Source organism: Hylobates moloch, unplaced genomic scaffold, assembly GCF_009828535.3.
Source record: "Hylobates moloch isolate HMO894 unplaced genomic scaffold, HMol_V3 SCAFFOLD_10, whole genome shotgun sequence".
Taxonomy (NCBI): Eukaryota; Metazoa; Chordata; class Mammalia; order Primates; family Hylobatidae; genus Hylobates; species Hylobates moloch.
In genome coordinates, this window is record NW_026652285.1 from 32,724,474 (window position 1) to 32,743,748 (window position 19,275).

Consider the following 19,275-nt stretch of genomic DNA (forward strand, 5'->3'; position numbering starts at 1 on the left):
TCCACTTACCATTTGCCTAGTCAGCTATGAGATCCACTCTTTCAACCTGCCCTGCCTTCCATCTACTCAGCCAGTGGTTCATTCGGCTGGTCAGGCAGTCACTTTCCCTCCAGACATTTCCTGACCAATATGAGGGATTAAATCTAGCGAAAATGGCCACGCTGTTCAATGGGTTTGGCTAAGAAGAGAAGAATGGACGAGTAACAGCTGGAGAGAGGTGTGGGGTCAAGAAAGGAGTTGTTTTGTGTTGTTTGTTTTTAAGATGTGAGAGGCTTAGGCATGTTTAAATGATGAGGAGGTTAAATAAAGAAGGATGAGAAAAGATCACTCATGGATAGGTCCCTGAGAAGGCAGAAGTGGTAGGGACTGAAAACACAGGTAGAAGGATGGGCAGTGGACAGGCAGGTGAGACACCCACACCCACACCCATGCCCACACCCTGCTATAAAGAAGGTAAGAAGGAAAGGATGGATGGGCATGCACATTTATATAAGTTTACTTAAGTGTAGTGGCAAAAAGTACAGAGATCATGTTGGTATATGGTTCAATTCTCCTTTCACTTTTTTTTTTTTTTTTTGAGACAAAGTCTTGCTCTGTTGCCCAGGCTGAAGTGCAGTGGCACAATCTCGGCTCACTGCAACCTCTACTTCCCAGGTTCAAATGATTCTCCTGCCTCAGCCTCCTGAGTAGCTGAGATTGCAGGCGTGTACCACCATGCTTGGCTAATTTTTGTATTTTTAGAGATGGCGTTTCACCATGTTAGCCAGGCTGGCTTGAACTCCTGACCTCAAGTGATCCACCTGCCTTGGCCTCCCAAAGTCCTAGGATTACAAGCGTGAGCCACTGTGCATGGCTCTCCTTTCACATCTTAAATGAACTCAGCAGTATCCACCACCCCGTCCTTAAAACATTTTATTTTGGGTGCTTTATAGATAGCACACTCTCCTTGTTTCCCTCCAACCTCACTGGTGTTCCTCTTCAGTCTTCCTCGCTGGCCCTTCCCTCTTCACCAGAACTCTAAAGATTGAAGGGCTCCAGAGGTTGGTCCTGGGCTCCATTCTCTGCCCTATTTACAAGTCTTTTTTTTTTTTTTTGAGACGAAGTCTTGCTCTGTCACCCTGGCTGGACTGCAGTGGCATAATCATAGCTCACTGTAACCTTAAACTCCTGGGCTCAAGTGATCCTCCCACCTCAGCCTCCTGAGTAGCTAGGACCACAGGCGCATGCTACCAGGTCCACCTTTTTTTTGTAGAGATAAAATATCATTATCTTTTTTTTTTTTTGAGACGGAGTCTCGCTCTGTTGCCCAGGCTGGAGTGCAGTGGCATGATCTCGGCTCACTGCAAGCTCCACCTCCCGGGTTCACGCTAAAATTTTTTTGTAGAGATAAAATATCACTATCTTGACCCAAGCTAGGGTCGAACTCCCAGCCTCAAGCAATCCTCCCACCTTGGCCTCCCAAAGCACTGGGATTATAGGCGTTGAGCCACCGCACCTGGCCTGGGTTTTAAATACTATCTATGGCTGGTGGCATTATCTTCGATATCTTTTCTTCATACTAGAAACAGAATTTTTAGCCAGGCATCTGATCCCCAGCCAAAGATTATATTCTGGCTGGTCCAAGTACAGTGGTGTTCACAACTAATTGATCACAACCAGTTCCTCCTCCCCCAGCACTGATTCACTAAAAAAAAAAAAAAAAGAAAAAGAAAGAGAGAGAGAAAGAGAAAGAAAGAAGGAAGGACAGAAGGAAGGAAGGAAGGAAAGAAAGAAGGAAAGAAAACAAACAAAACACAGACTGGGCTCAATGACTCACATCCATAATTCCAGGACTTTGTGAGGCCAAGGTAGGAAGGATCACTTGAGACCAGGAGTTTGAGACAAGCCTGGGAAACAAAGCAAGACCCTGTCTCTACAAAACATCTTGTAAAAACATTAGCCAGGCATGGCTGGGGAGGCTAAAGTGAGAGGATAACTTGAGCCCAGGAATTCAAGGTTACAATGAGCTATGACTACACCACTGCACTCCGGCCTGAGCAACAGAACAATATCATTTCAGACAAAAACAAAATAAACAAACAAAAAAGACTATATTCTTCAGCTTGCCTTGCAGCCAGATGTGGCCATGTGACTAAGTTCTGATGGATGTGAGAAGAAAGATTTGCAACTTTCAGGTCTTGCCTTTAAAGGGAAAGGCATCTTCTCTTTTCCTTCTTCCAAAGGCTAAAACAGAGACTTGCAAGCAATAGCTAGAGCAACCACTAAGAAAACAGATGGAGGCTAAGTCTGATGATTGTGGAGCTGCCATCCACTGAGAAAGAAAGAACATTTAACTTATTTCAGCCACTATTATTTAGGGTCTGTGTTATAGCAGCCAAACTGACAACCAATTGTACATCATCTCTATACCAATGACTCTCAAATTTCTACCTCCAACTCTAACTCTTCCTGGAACTATCTAGCTGTTTACTAGCCATGTCTGCTTTGATATCTAATAGGCATCTCAAACTTCACATAGCTATAAGAGAACTCTTAATTCAATCCCTCCCCAAATCTGTTCCTCCCTCAGTGTCCCAATATCATTGCCCAATCAGAAATCTAGGCTGTAATGGAAAAGTGTGTATCATTAAAGGAAAAAGAACTAGACTAGAACCAAGGAGATTAGTTCTAGCTCTGCTCTTTCTCCAATTCTTCATAATTGCCACCTTTCTGTTATATTTAGATCTTCTTCCCTTCTCATTCCCAGCATACCACTGCCCAATCAGAAATCTAGGCTTCCTTGTTGATCCTTTCACCTCCACATCCAAGCATCAGCAAGTACTATAACAAGACCCAAATCTAACTTTTTTCTATCTCTAATACTTCACCAAAGCCACTATCATCTCTCATCTGAGCAACTGAATCAGCCCCCTCACTGGTCTCCCTGTTTTTATTCCTGCCCCCTGACATTCCATTCTCTGTATTAGCAACCAGAGTGATCTTTCCAAAATGCAAGTCATGTCATGTCATTCCCTCCCATTACACTTAGAGAAAATTCCAAATGATTTACCCTGGCTTACATGCATCTGCTTCCTTCTCTAACATCATCTGTATCACTCTGCCTCTTGCTCACTACTCTACAGCCACAATAGCGCTTCCATTTCTCAAATACACCAAGTTCACCTCCTGGCCCTCACACTGGCTGTTCCCACTGCCTTTCCCTGATCCTCACATAGCTGACTCCTTATCATTCAGATTTCAGCTTAGGTGTCACCTCCTTAAAGAGGCCTTCTTTAACCAATCTAATGGAGTCCATCATATACCTTGTGTTACAGCAGGCACAGCATATAGAATTCCTGATATTTTTCTTATTTCTTTTGTGTATGTCTATCATCTATCTCCTCTCCCACTAGAATGTAAGTTGCATGAGAGCCCAGCCGTTCTTGGTCTAGTTTATTACCAAATCCCAGTGCCTAGTAACATGGTAGGTGTTTACTAAATATTTTCTAAATGAATGAATTGAGGAATTTGAAAGAATTTCCATCTCATGGCTTCCATTTTCTCTATGAAGCAGGGAGTAAAGTAATATGCTGGGAATGAGAAGGGAAAAAGATCTAAATATAACAGAAAGGTGGCAATTATGAAGAACTGGAGAAAGAGCAGAGCTAGAACTCATCTCCTTGGTTCTAGTCCAGTTCTTTTTCCTTTAATGATACACACTTTTCCATTACAGCTTCCGTTAAATTCTACTGTGTGTAAACAGGATTAGAACTTGAACTAATGTTAATAACAGGACCTAGCTCAGTTAGCAAATTCATTAATAATAATCCTACTTATACTTACGGGGCACTTTACTTAGAACTACCATACTCTAAAGTACTGACTGAAGGGATTCTATATTAGGCCCAGAAAATACAAGACTAGCATTCATATATTCATGAAACATTCAACCATATTCTCTCTTAAACACAGCCATGAAAGACCATAATTAAGAACCACTTAGGCTGGGCGCGGTGGCTCACACCTGTAATCCCAGCTACTTGGGAGGCTGAGGCAGGAGAATGGCGTGAACCTGGGAGGCGGAGCTTGCAGTGAGCCAAGATCACGCTACTGCACCCCAGCCTGGGCGACAGAGCGAGACTCCGTCTCAAAAAAAAAAAAAAAAAGAACCACTTAGTGCTAATTGATATTACAAAGACGATAAAATGTAAGTAGAGATCTAAAATACTTGGTAATCACTGTGTGCCATTTATCGACTATAGATTTTAGGCTTCAACTGGTTATTAACCTCATTCACTCACTTGTTCACAAAATATATGCTGAGCACTGATATATGCATACCTTATAACAACTCACGTATGTATAAAGCCTAGTCAGTTGAAGTATGAGCAAAGGTAAATACCTGTTTCTCTTCCAATCTGACGTGTTCCCAGGTTGATCACAGGTGTTCCAAAAGCTCCAACTTCTCGAACCCCACAGCTGCTGTTCCCAATCATACAGCCAGCATGGGCAACCAACTGTATAAACTGGTCAAATGGGACGTGTTTAACTGCACGAAAGTTGGGATGATGCTCAATGCCCTTCTTCCGCATCACTCGAACCATCTCTTTGCTCCCTATGAAAATGAAAAGAACCAACTGGTAAATGGTTTGTGAGATAAAGAAACCATTTGCATTGGCAAGTATAGCCCACGTAAAGAAATCTCCCTGGCCGGGCGCGGTGGCTCACGCTTGTAATCCCAGCACTTTGGGAGGCCGAGGCGGGCAGATCACGAGGTCAAGAGATCGAGACCACAGTGAAACCCCGTCTCTACTAAAAATACAAAAAATTAGCCAGGCGTGGTGGCGGGCGCCTGTAGTCCCAGCTACTCGGAGAGGCTTAGGCAGGAGAATGGCGTGAACCCGGGAGGCGGAGCTTGCAGTGAGCCGAGATCGCGCCACTGCACTCCAGCCTGGGTGACAGAGCAAGACTCCGTCTCAAAAAAAAAAAAAAAAAAAAGAAATCTTCCTAAAAAAACCTCACATCAGTTATTAGGGAAATAGTAATTTTAACTACTGGCTTTTTCATGAATGATGGGTATCTAAAATGTCCTCTGCTTCACTCATCTAGGAACTCAAAAAGCAGCAGCTGGGACTTTTCAAACAGAACTAGGCAAAGCAAATAACCTTTATCAATGCCCTAGTAAAAGCCTTTACCTTAAACAACAATTAAGAGGCTAAAGACAGGCCAACAGCCTGTATCTCTTAACCTGAGAGTTCCCAAATGGAACCCTCTCAGGCTTCACACACCAAGCTGATCAGAGAGCCTCTGCCCGGCTACACTCACCTTTACACTAACAAGAACTCAGTGGGATAGCACTCCCATTTAGTGAACTAAACTCCAAGAAAATACAAATAGATTCTGATAACTGTGGCTTATATTTTAACTGCATGACTTAATAAACATTTAAAGATACATGAAGGGGAGGCAATATTTAATGTCCCTCTGCTTGCCTCTCAACTGACCCTCTCCTAACTACCCCATACCTAGGGAGGAAAATTGCTAACCTGACTGGTTAGAAGGCAGAGGTCTGACCACACCATGCTCACCAGTGGGCAGGTGCCACTCATTTAACCAAAGCTGTGCATGCATGGTTCTCAATTTTTTTAACTTTCATTGTGTGGCAAGGTAGGTAAATGGACTCAGGGTCTAACTCTCTGGAGAAGGCCTGGCCACTTCTCTCTATATACAGTCTTGCCAGAGCATCATCTGTAATCATTGTATAGGTTGAGCATCCCTTATTCGACATGGTTGGGACCAGAAATATTTTGGGTTTCAAGTTTTTTTGGATTTTGAAATATTTGTTATTCCGTAATACTTACCAGATCAGCATCCCTAATCTGAACATCCAAAATCCAACTGCTCCAATAAACGCTTCCTTTGAGCATCACGTTGGTGCTCAAAAAGTTTGAGATTTTGGAGCATTTCAGATTTCAGATTTTTGGATTAGGGATACTCAAACTCTGTAGTACATGGCACACCAGAAGGCACCACTACTATTCCAAGATTCAGGTTTCGATTCAGTTGAAAGCTCCTCTTGGGCTTAAGGCCTCAATAATCCATTTTCCAGAGGGAGTCCTGTACTGGGGAACTGGGCACTAAGCCAGATAATGATAAAGTGATGCCTTGATTCTTATTTTCCTATTGTTCCCTGTGTATAGCTTATCAAAAACCCTGTGGAGGGTCGAGGCAAGTGGCAGCCATGACTTAGATATACTTGGGACCCTTTACGTTCATAGGAAAAAAATACCTCTAATTCTAAAGTATATACAGTCAGGAAAGTGTATTATAAGCAGAATATATCATTGACAATGAATGCTGAACGAGAATGATACATAGTTACATTACACATATTTATACAAAATTTAAAGGATCAGAAAAGAATAAATATTAACATTTTTGAAATATTGATACATTACCTGGAAAAAATCTGGGTTGGGTATTCTTAAATTTTTTTTCAACTAATATCCTACTTTGTTCTCCCTAGCAGAAAAGATTCTTCAAGGTAATACTAAGACAGGAGTTCTTTCAGAGTAAGTTGGTGATATCTTGACATTGCAGAGAAAGGGTTCTGCATCCTTTACCAAAAACAAGCCTAAGAACTCAACAATGAGTGGTGTCAGCTAACAATAACCAGTATTTGGAAATTCTTCAGTGTTAGGCTCTGTTCTGACATTTCTCATTAATATCTCACACCCCCATTAACTCACCTAAGGTCTCAGCAGTACCAAAATCTATAGTATCATACACTGGTAAGCAAGTGATCAGCCAGGGCAGGTTTGAGGATGAACTGGTTGGGACTGGCTGGGGACTCCAGATTTAAACTGCTTCAGCTCAAGACTACTTTAAGGTATAGCTAACATAAATATGAAAGAAAGCAAGAAAAAATATTAGTGGCTATTTTACTGTGGATAGTGGAATCACTGCTTTTCTAGAGATCCTCTTTCACTTCAACTTTTTTTCTTTTTTGAGATGGAGTCTCACTCTGTCACTGAGACTAGAGTGCAGTGGCACAATCTCGGCTTACTGCAACCTCCATCTTCCAGGTTCAAGTGATTCTCCTGCCTCAGCCTCCTGAATAGCTGGGACTACAGGTGCCCACCACGGTGGCTGGCTAATTATTGTATTTTAGTAGAGACAAGGTTTCACCATCTTGGCCAGGCTGATCTCGAACTCCTGACCTCAAGTGTTCTGCCTGCCTCAGCCTCCCAATGTGCTGGGATTACAGGCATGAGCCACCGTGCCCAGCCATCTTTCACTTCAACTTCTAAGATTTATGTCTCTTGGCTTCTGCAATTTCTTAACTGGTGGAAACTGGAGGGAAAATATTAGTACTAAACATGAGACTAAAGTAGACAGTAGACAGACTATTTTTATTATTAAGTTTCTACTGGACTTGGCAAAAACATTACAAACTTTTTGAGTTATAGAAAAATTGGTAATCCTTTGAAAATTGGAATGCATTTCAGAATAGAGTGCCCTTCAATGATAAGATGAGCAAGATAGGCAGTTAAAAGAAGAGGTAATAGAAACATAAAATTGGAAAAAGTAGGTGGCATAATTTCATTTTCAAGTTCAATTACCTGCATCAATATTTGGAAACAGGACTAGGGTCCGCTTGTTAAATGAGATAAGTGCATCCAATGTTAATTCAAACATTTTTATGGAATGCTTAATGTCAGTGGTCACAGGGTGCTGTAGTGCAACAATGTAATCTTTAGATTTTACATCATCACCTGTTTAAAGAAAATCAAACCACATTGCTTCATTAGTTAAGAATCTTAAAAGAGAAAGAAGCAAATTCTGAAAGCAAGACTCTAAGTCTGTGCTTTTAAAAATTCTAAGATAGAAACAGTTTGTCAAATTGTGAACAGGGCATCCAAATTAGAGTCAAATGATAAGAATTTACAGCAACAAATCCAAGGATTCAGCAAACTTAACATTTTACAAAGACATGCTGCCACAAACATAACTTTAAATAGCAGGCACTAGAAATTCACTGTTTTAAAATCCAAACTATTCCAAAGCACTCGAAAAATGTGACTCTTCCCAATTTCTAACTAATGTTTTTAGTGAATATTCAGCAATATCAATGAATAATAATATGTTGCATATCAGGGCATTTTGAGGCTGAACAAGCATTAAACATATTTCCTAGAATGCACAGAGCTTCCCTTTACTATCACCTACCAGATTCAACAAGTGGCAAGTGTTTCTAACTCTGTTAAAGGACTAGGAGAGTTTCGCTCATCCCTAGGCTGGGATCCCAAGGACGGTTCCTCAGCAAAAATTTAAAATGTAAAAAGTTTAGATTGACAGTGCTATGTCAAACAACACAAGGTATTTACCAATAGGGCCTATATTATTCCATAAAACTGAAAGTGAGCTCCACTTACCTTTTTTTAATTAAGTTTATTTATTTTTCCATAAGTTATTGGGGTATAGGTGGTATTTGGTTACAGGAGTAAGTTCTTTGGTGGTGATTTGTGAGATTTTGGTGCACCCATCACCTAAGCAGTATACTCTGCACCATATTTGTAGTCTTCTATCCCTCACCCCGTCCCACTCTTCCCTCCAAGTCCCCAAAGTCCACTGTATCATTCTTAGGCCTTTGCGTCCTCATAGCTTAGCATCCACATATCAGTGAGAACATACAATGTTTGGTTTTCCATTCCTGACTTACTTCACTTAGAATAATAGTGTCCAGTCTCATCTAGGTCACTGCAAATGCTATTAATTCATTCCTTTTTATGGCTGCATAGTATTCCATCATATATATAGATATAGATAGATACATACACACACATACACACATATATACACACCACCGTTTCTTTATCCAATCGTCGATTAATGGGCATTTGGGTTGGTTCCATGACTTTGCAATTGTGAATTGTGCTGCTATAAACATGCATGTACAAGTATCTTTTTCAAATAATGATTTATTTTCCTCTGGGTAGATACCCAGTAGTGGAATTGCTGGATCAAATGGTAGTTCTACTTTTAGTTCTTTAAGGAATCTCCACACTGTTTTCCATAGTGGCTGTACTAGTTTACATTCCTACCAGCAGTGTAGAAGTGTTCCCTGATCACCACATCCACAGCAGCATCTACTGTTTTTTGATTTTTTGATTATGGCCATTCTTGCAGGAGTAAGGTGGTATTGCATTGCAGTGTTGATTTGCATTTCCCTGATCATTAGTGATGTTGAGCATTTTTTCATATGTTTGTTGGCCATTTGTATATCTTTTTTTGAGAATTGTCTATTCATGTCCTTAGCCCACTTTTTTATGGGATTTTTTCTTACTGATTTGTTTGAGTTCATTGTAGATTCTGGATATTAGTCTTTTGTCACATGTATAGATTGTGAAGATTTTCTCCCACTCTGTGGTTGTCTGTTTACTCTGCTATTCCTTTTGCTGTGCAAAAGCTCTTTAGTTTAATTAGGTCCCACCTATTTATCTTTGTTTTTATCATATTTGCTTTTGGGTTGTTGGTCATGAAATCCTTGCCTAAGCCAATGTCTAGAACGGGTTTTCCCATGTAATCTTCTAGAATTTTTATAGTTTCAGGTCTTAGATTTAAGTCCTTAATCCATCTTGAGTTGATTTTTGTATAAGGTGAGAGATGAGGATTCAGTTTCATTCTCCTACATGTGACCAGCGAATTATCCCAGCACCATTTGTTGAAAAAGGTGTCCATTCTCCAATTTATATTTGTGTTTGATTTGTCGAAGATCAGTTGGCTGTAAGTATTTGGGTTTATTTCTGGGTTCTCTATTCTGTTCCATTGGTCTATATTCCTATTTTTGTACCAGTACCATGCTGTTTTGGTGACTATGGCCTTATAGTTTGAAATCAGGCAGTGTGATGCCTCCAGATTTGTTCTTTTTGCTTAGTCTTGCTTTGGCTATGTGGGCTCTTTTTTGGTTCCACATGAATTTTAGAAATTTTTTTTAATTCTGTGAAGAATAATGGTGGTATTTTGATGGGGATTGCATTGAATCTGTAGATTGCTTTTGGCAGTATGGTCATTCTCGCAATATCAACTCTACCCATCCATGAGTATGGGATGTGTTTTGCAATATCAACTCTACCCATCCATGAGCATGGGATGTGTTTCCATTTGTTCATGTTGTCTATGATTTCTTTCTATCTTTCCTTCTCTCTTTCGCTTTTTTTTTTTCTTTTTTTTGATGTAGTCTCACTCTTGTTGCTCAGGCTGGAGTGTAATGGTGCGATCTCAGCTCACTGCAACCTCTGCCTCCCAGGTTCAAGCGATTCTCCTGCCTTAGCCTCCCAAGTACCTGGGACTACAGGTGCACACCACCATGCCCAGCTAATTTTTGTATTTTCAGTAGAGTCAGGGTTTCACCATGTTGGCCAGGCTGTTCTCAAACTCCTGACCTCAAATGATCCGCCCGCCTTGGCCTCCCAAATTGCTGGGATTACAGGTGTGAGCCACTGCACCCAGCCTATGATTTCTTTCAGCAGTGTTTTGTAATTTCCCTTGTAGAGGTCTTTTGACTCCTTGGTTAGGTATATTCCTAAGTATTTTATTTTATAATTTTATTTTATTATTTTATTTTATTTTGCAGCTGTTGTAATAGGGGTTGAGTTCTTGGTTTGATTTTCCGCTTGGTCGCTGTTGGTGTATAGAAGAGCTACTGATTTGTGTACATTAATCTTGTATCCGGAAACTTTGCTGAATTCTTTTATAAGTTCTAGGAGCTTTCTGGAGGTGACCTTAGGGTTTTCAAGGTAAATAATCATATTGTCAGCAAACAGTGACAGTTTGACTTCCTCTTTACTGATCTGGATGCCCTTTTCTTCTCTTGTCTGATTGCTCTGGCTAAGACTTCCAGTACCATGTTGAAGAGGAGTGGTGAGAGTGGGCATCCTTGTCTTGTTCCAATTCTCAGAGGGAATGCTTTCAACTTTTCCCTATTCAGTATTACGTTGGCTGTGGGTTTGTCATAGGTGGCTTTTATTACATTAAGGTATGTCCCTTGTATGCTGATTTTGCTGAGAGTTTTAATCATAAAGGGATGCTGGATTTTGTTGAATGCTTTTTCTGCATCTATTGAAATGATCATGTGATTTTTAATTCTGTTTTTGTGGTGCATCACATTTACTGACTTGTATACATTAAACCATCCCTGCATCCCTGGTATGAAACCCACTTGATCATGGTGGATTATCTTTTTGATATGTTGTTGGATTTGATTAGCTAGTATTTTGTTAAGGATTTTAGCATCTGTGTTCATCAAGGATATTGGCCTGTTGTTTTTTTTGTTATGTCCTTTCCTGGTTTTGGTATTAGGGTCATGGGGGCTTCACAGAATAAATTAGGGAGGGTTCCTTCTTCCTCTATCTTGTGGAATAGTGTCAAAAGGATTGGTACCAATTCTTCTTTGAATGTCTGGTAGAATTCTGCTGTGAATCCATCTGGTCGTGGAATTTTTTTTGTTGGTAATTTTTAAATTACCATTTCCATCTTGCTGCTTGTTATTGATCTGTTCAGGGTATGTAATTCTTCCTGATTTAAGCTAGTAGGGTTGTATTTTTCCAGGAATTTGTCCATCTCTTCTAGGTTTTCTAGTTTATGTGTATCAAGGTGTTCATAGTAGCCTTGAATGATCCTTTGTATTTCAGTAGTGTCAGTTGTAATATCTCGTTTCATTTCTTAGTGAGGTTATTTTGATTTTCTCCCTTCTTTTCTTGGTTAATCTTGCCAGTGGTCTAACAGTTTTATTTATCTTTTCAAAGAACCAGCTTTTTGTTTCATTTACTTTTTTTTTTTTTAAGACACAGTCTCACTCTGTCGCCCAGGTTGGAGTGCAGTGGCATGATCTCGGCTCACTACAGCCTCCACCTCCTGGATTCAAGCAATTCTCCTGCCTCAGCCTCCTGAGTAGCTGGGACTACAGGCCTATGCCACCACGCCTAGCTAATTTTTGCATTTTTTAGTAGAGATGGGTTTTCACCATGTTGGCCAGGATGGTCTCGATCTCCTGACCTTGTGATCTGCCCGCCTCAGCCTCCCAAAGTGCTGGGATTACAGGCGCGAGCTACTGTGCCCAGCAACAGTTTCTTTATGAAAGAAGGATGGCAAAGTAGCAAAAACTAGAAGTCTTTTTAGACCAGGGAAAAGTAAAACGCAAGACAGTAAGCCAGAGCAACTCATCCTTGGCAATAATACATTTCATACAAAGTTTGCACCTGCTTCTCCACCTGGCACTTCTGATATTATTACCAGTCTTTGTATCTATCCGTAATTCAGCAGCCTCAGCCCTTTCATAAATCCTTTCCGTAAAGGCATTTTGTTTTCTGTTGTGAAGTCCTGTATTTACTGTGATATGCCTTTCATTATTAGGAATTTAACATGCCTTTTTAACTTGGCTAATTTTAAAATTAAGATTGTTACACATTAACATTCTGGTTACAAAGCTGCAATGTTATATATGGCCTACCCAACCCTATCTTCCTATAAGCAGAGTGATAGCATGAGAGGTTCCACATCAAGGCCAGGTGCGGTAGCTCACGCCTATAATCCCAGCAGTTCGGAGGGCCGAGGAGGGCAGATCACCTGAGGTCAGGAGTTCAAGACCAACTTGGCCAACATGGTGAGGCCCCATCTCTACTAAAAATACAAAAATTAGCCAGGTGTGGTGGTGTGCACCTGTAGTCCCAGCTACTCAGGAGGCTGAGGCAGGAGTATTGCTTAAACCTGGGAGGCAGAGGTTGCAGTGAGTCGAGACTGCGCTAATGCACTCCAGCCTAGGTGACGGAACTCCAGCCTTGGCAACAGAGTAAGACTCTGTCTCAAAAAAAAAAAAAAAAAAAAAAAAGAAGAAGAAGAAGAAGTTACACATCAAGAAGCAGGCACAGGTTTTATATAAAATGTATTACTGCCCAGTGGTGGATGGCTCTGCCTCATTGTCTTGAGTTTTCTTTTTCACTGGTTTAAAGACCAAAAAAAAAGTACAATTTTAGCTGTTCTAATGTCCTTCTTTTCATAAAGAACTGCTTAAATTGTCCCAAATAGGACTTTACGCCCTATAAGTACAATTCAATTTTGCTACATTCTGCTTTCTAATGGTTATTTGCTGTTTTTTGTTTTGAGATGGAGTCTCGCTCTGTTGCCAGATTGGAGTGCAGTGGCGCGATCTCGGCTCACTGCAACCTCCGCCTCCTGGGTTCATGCAATTCTTCTGCCTCAGCCTCCCGAGTACCTGGGACGGCTCACTGCAACCTCCGCCTCCTGGGTTCATGCAATTCTTCTGCCTCAGCCTCCCGAGTACCTGGGACTACAGGCGTGTGCCACCATGCTCAGCTAATTTTTGTATTTTTAGTAGAGATGGGGTTTCACCATGTTGGCCGGGATGGTGTCAATCTCTTGACCTCATGATCCACCCGCTGTGGCCTCCCAAAGTGCTGGGATTACAGGTGTGAGCCACCGCATCCGGCCTGGCTTTTATGCTTGTTTTTTTTTTTTTTTTTTGAGATGGAGTCTCGCTTCTTCACCCAGGCTGGAGTGCAGTGGTGCAATCTCGGCTCACAGCAACCTCCCTGGGTTCAAGCAATTCTCCTGCCTTAGCCTCCTGAGTAGCTGGGAGTACAGGCATGTGCCAGCATACGTGGCTAATTTTTGTATTTTTAGTAGAAATGGGGTTTCACCATGTTGGCCAGGCTGGTCTCCAACTCCTGACCTCAAGTGATCCACCCGCCTGGGCCTCCCAAAGTGCTAGAGTCACAGGCGTGAGCCACTGCACCTGGCCAAAACTAGTGTTTTATTTTTTTGAGACAGGGTCTTATTCTGTCACCGAGGCTGGAGTGCAGTGGCACAATCATGGCTCACTTCAGTCTTGACCTCCCAGACTCAAGCAATCCTCCCACTTCAGCCTCCGGAGTAGCTGGGACTACAGGCACACACCATCACACCTGGCTGATTTTTGTATTTTTTGTAGAGACAGGGTTTCACCATGTTGCCCAGGCTGTTCTCAAACTCCTGGGCTCAAGTGATCTGCCCACTCTGGCCTCTCAAAGTACAGAGATTACAGGCATGTGCCACCACATCTGGCACATTATTATTTTCTATTCATTACAAGTTTTTCAGTAATACAAGTTTTCCAGAATACCTAGAGAGCCAATGGTATAATTAGAATAGAATCCAAGAGTGTTTCATCAGAAGCATACTAAAAGGAGAGACTGAAGAGACAGAAGGTTGTTCCACCAGCATTATCTAGACGATCCCTTGATAATTACAAATCTGTGCAAGGATAAGAAATATTTAGAATGGGCCAGGTGCGGTGGCTCATGCCTATAAACCCAGCAGTTTGGCAGGCCGAGGCAGGAGGATTGCTTGAGCCTAGGAATTCATGACCAGCCTGGGCAAAATAGTGAGACCCCATCTCTACAAAAAAATTTTAAAAATTAGCCGGGCATGGTGGTACATGCCTGTAGTCCCAGCTACTGAGGAGGCTGAGGTGGTAGAATCACTTGAGCCCAGGAGGACAAGACTGTACCACTGCACTCCAGACTGAACAACAGAAATATGTAGAATGGATTACGTTATATAGCAGGAAAGCCCAATTCCTTTCCTGATGTAATATAATCTAGATTAAAAATATACAAAATCTCTTTGCTTATTCAATTTTCTTTTTCTTTCTGTGTTTTTTTTATTATTATTGGTTTTTGTTTTTTTTGTTTTGTTTTGTTTGAGACAGGGTCTTATTCTGTCACCCATGCTAGAGTGCAGCAGTGTAATCACAGATCACTGTAGCCTCAACTACTCAGGCTCAAGTGACCCTCCCATCCCAGCCTCCCAGGTAACTAGGACTACATGCACACAGCACCATGCCCAGTTAATTTTCTTATTTTTTGTAGAGACAGGGTCTTGCTATGTTGCCCAGGCTGGCCTTGTAACTCCTAGGCTCAAGCAATACTCCCACCTCAGCCTCCCAAAGTGCTGGGATTACAGGGTGAGCCATCATACCTGACCCAACCAAATCAATTTTCTGTTCATTAATTTTATAATTCAATAGATCTGCCTCTTAGAAATGAAAGGTCCTAAATAGATTATTAGTCCTAATTTGTCCCCTAGGTAGTACTCTTACTATAAATTAACCAACTGACATTCTGTTTGTAAACTTGGATTTCTTTACCTCTGATTAGCAAAAGATAATTTCTAGGAAGCTAGAGCACTGAACATTAAAAAATTTGGAACATAGGGCTTATTTACAAAGATATATTCTAAGGCTACAACTATGACTTTTGCTTTTTAATAATAATCATCATAATCCCTTATATTAATAAGGGCTTACTGCTTCCAACATGCATAATCTGAGTATTCCAACAATTCTGTAAGAAAAGCATTAAAAATAAAAATAAGCTGGGCGCGGTGGCTCATGCCTGTAATCTCAGCACTTTGGGAGGCCGAGGTGGGCGGATCATGAGGCCAGGAGTTTGAGACCAGCCTAACCAACATAGTGAAACCCCGTCTCTACTAAAAATACAAAAAAAAATTAGCCGGGTGTGGTGGTGTGTGCCTGTAACCCCAGCTACTCAGGAGGCTGAGGCAAGAGAATCACTTGAACTCGGGAAGTGGAGGTTGCAGTGAGCCGAGATTGAGCCACTGCACTCCAGCCTAGGTGACAGACATCTCAAAAAAAAAAAAAAAAAAAAAAAATTTTGCCAATGTAGTTAAAAAAATTCAGAAATCAGGCCAGGCGCGGTGGCTCACGCTTGTAATCCCAGCACTTTGGGAGGCTGAGGTGGGCGGATCACCTGAGATCAGGAGTTCCACACCAGCCTGGCCAACATGGCAAAACCCTGTCTTTACTAAAAATATGAAATTAGCCAGGCATAGTAATCCCAGCCACTCAGGAGGTTGAGGCAGGAGAATCGCTTGAACCTGGGAGGTGGAGGTTGCAGTGAGCCGAGATTGTGCCACTGCACTCCAGCCTGGATGACAGAGCAAGACTCTGTCTCAAAAAAAAAAAAAAAAAAATTCAGAAAGTCAAACATAAAAACACCCATAATCCCACACCAGAAATAAATAAAATAAATGACTTGGTGTACATACTTCCTAACCATTCCATTATTACAGTTTTTATTAAAATGGCAGATTATGGCTGGGCGCAGTGGCTCACACCTGTAATCCCAGCACTTTGGGAACCCAAGGTGGGCGGATCACTTGAGGTCAGGAGTTCGAGACCAGCCTGGCCAACGTGGTGAAATTAAAAATACAAAAATTATCCGGTCGTGGTGGTGCACGCTTGCAATCCCAGATACTCGGGAGGCTGAGGCAGGAGCATCACTTGAACCCGGGAGGCAGAGGCTGCAGTGAGCCAAGATCACGCCACTGCACTCCAGCCTAGGCAACAGCGCAAGACTCCATCTCAAAAAATTAAATAAATAAAATAAAATGAAATGGCATATTACACTTATAATTTTATAGCTCCCCCCCTTTGACATATTAGGATCGTTCTTATAACTAATATATTTAATGGATTAAAAGCATTCCATTCTATAAATATAGCAGAGATTTTAAAAAATCAATCCACTAAGCCTATTTTACAGAAAAGGTGAACCTCAGAGAGGTAAAGTCATACCATAGGGCAAGGTCTATGAACTAAAACCTTGGCCTTCTCATTGCTAACAGAATATTCTATCCATAATAGTTTCCAAAAGGATTGAAATAGACAGAACATTTTTCTGACAAAAACAACCATTAGGCTGACTAAAGTCTGAGATACGTACCTAGCCACATGCGAATGACGCTCATGTAGTCTTTGTTCTTGGCTGAGAGAAGTTTGTCATAGGAAGGGCAGCCTGCCAAAAGGATGCGATCATGGTCCTCACACATGGATATCAGGTGCTGCTCTGCACTGCGGGTGCAGCACACATGATAATGAGCCAGTTTTGTTATGGCATGTCTGATAGAGTCATCAATGGTCCCACTGACTTCCCCACCTTCAATGTGAAGGATTCGGATGTTCATCAAGGCAGCAGATGTGGCCAGAGCCAGGGCATCAAACCTGTCTCCATGAACAATCATGATATCAGGCTTCAGGCGATTAAGGACATCTGGCAGCTTCACTAGGGCCAGGCCTACTGACTCCACCATGGCTGCCTCATCTTCTCCCCTCACAATTGTGTGTAGCCTGGTGTTAATGTCAAAGTCATCTTGTTCAATCATTCGATATGTATTTCTAAAGCCAGGGAGTTTTTAAACACAGACCACATACAAGAAAAGCAATCTAACACCAATCTGAATGAAAACATTAAAAAAATAATTGAATATAATGACCATAAGTGTAAACAGCCTGATTAAGATTCTTTTTTTTTTTTTTTTTGAGATGAAGTCTTGCTCTGTTGCCCAGGCTGGAGTGCAGTAGCGCGATCTAGGCTCACTACAACTTCTGCCTCCTGGGTTCAAGCGATTCTCCTGCCTCAGCCTCCTGAGTAGCTGGGATTACAGGCATGTACCACCACACCCAGCTAATTTTTCTATTTTTAGTACAGATGGGGTTTTGCCATGTTGGCCAGGCTGGTCTTGAACTCCTGACCTCAGGTGATACCCACCTTGGCCTACCAAAGTGCTGGTATTACACGCGTGAGCCACTGCACCCGGCCAGAGAATATTTTATTAGGAAGAAAGAGACTAAACTTTTAACAGTGGTCAGCACTTTTTATATATACTTAGGGGAAAATGTTCTTTACCCTTTTTTTTATTTTTTTGAGACAGAGTCTCGCTCTGTCGCCCAGGCTGGGGTGCAGTGGCGTGATCTCCACTCAACTGCAACCTCCACCTCCCAGGTTCAAGTGATTGTCCTGCCTCAGCCTCCTGAGTAGCTAGAACTACAGGTGTGTGCCATCACGCCCAGCTAATTTTTGTATTTTTAGTAGAGACAGGGTTTCACCATGTTGGCCAGGATGGTCTCGATCTCTTGACCTCATGATCCGCCAGCCTCGGCCTCCCAAAGTGCTGGGATTACAGGTGTGAGCCACCGTGCCCAGCCAACCCTTTTTTCTTTAAGAAAACATTTCATGGTGAAAAGTCTCACTTTTGTCTCCCAGTCATCCAGTTCTTCTCTCAAGAAGCAACCAATTTCTTGTGTTAGAATGTACTTTAAACATGCATTTTCATTAAGTACTAGTCAAATTTCCTATTTAACGGTCTCATCAGATAAATACTATTTTTCCACCCTTGGTAACTGTGGTAGGCAGATAAAAAACCTACTACGATTTCTCTGAGAGCCTCTCTTCCACTAGTCTTCCTGTCAAAGCTTTCTCACAGCAGTAAAAGAACCCACTCAAACTTTCATCTCAGGCTCTAGCTAAAATTTCTATTCTACTGAGAGGATGCTCCTAAACAGCCAGAATTCATTTTATATATATACATAAAAAAAAAGTTTGGCCAGGCGCAGTGGCTCACGCCTGTAATCCCAGCAATTTGGGAGGCTGAGGCAGGTGGATCACCTGAGGTTGGGAGTTTGAGACCAGCCTGACCAACATGGAGAAACCCCATCTCTACTAAAAATACAAAATTAGCCGGGCATGGTGGTGCATGCCTGTAATCCCAGCTACTCGGAAGGCTGAGGCAGGAGAATCACTTGAACCCGGGAGGTGGAAGTTGCGGTGAGCTGAGATCACGCCACTGCACTCCAGCCTGGGCAACGAGAGCAAAACGCTGTCTCAAAAAAAAAAAAAAACTGTGGATCCCTGAGCTATCCATTAAGTTTCTTCTCTGCTCTTTAAGTATTTCCTAGTAGCAAATTCCCACCTTGTTTTTAAAGAATAGTCTGAAAAGGACAATTTTATTTTAACGCAAGGTTCTTTCAGATACAGTATTGTATTTGTGATCCTCTTTGGAGACTGCATTAATATATTCATGCCACAAGGGTGCACTAAATGACTTTTTATTACATACATCAAGATGTATGTAATATGCCTTGTTCTCTCAGATTATCCAACCTTTGCTTTTTTTTTTTTTTTTTTTTTTTTGAGACGGAGTCTCACTCTTGTTGCCCAGGCTGGAGTGGTGTGATCTCGGCTCATTGCAACCTCTGCCTCCTGGGTTCAAGCGATTCTCCTGCCTCAGCCTCCCGAGTAGCTAGGACTACGGGCATGCGCCACCACAACTGGCTAATTTTTTTTTTTTTTTTTTTGTATTTTTCGTAGAGATGGGGTTTCACCATGTTGGCCAGGCTGGTCTCAAATTCCTTACCTCAGGTGATCCACCCACCTCAGC

At 41.7% G+C, this 19,275-nt stretch overlaps 1 protein-coding gene across 7 annotated transcripts in view; it reads right to left on the reverse strand.

Annotated features, from left to right (window-relative positions):
* Positions 1 to 19,275, reverse strand: part of GNE (glucosamine (UDP-N-acetyl)-2-epimerase/N-acetylmannosamine kinase) — a 63,751-nt gene that overhangs the window by 14,623 nt on the left and 29,853 nt on the right. For 5 of the 7 annotated variants that reach the window (XM_032164153.2, XM_058445098.1, XM_032164147.2 and 2 more), the window contains 3 exons: positions 16,782 to 17,233; positions 7,602 to 7,754; positions 4,382 to 4,594 (listed from right to left, as the gene is read on the reverse strand). In XM_032164153.2, the coding sequence (XP_032020044.1) occupies positions 4,382 to 4,594; positions 7,602 to 7,754; positions 16,782 to 17,233 (818 nt within the window). The remainder of the gene's footprint in view (positions 1 to 4,381; positions 4,595 to 7,601; positions 7,755 to 16,781; positions 17,234 to 19,275) is intronic. The other 2 variants (XM_032164150.2, XM_032164148.2) reach the window with 1 other exon arrangement.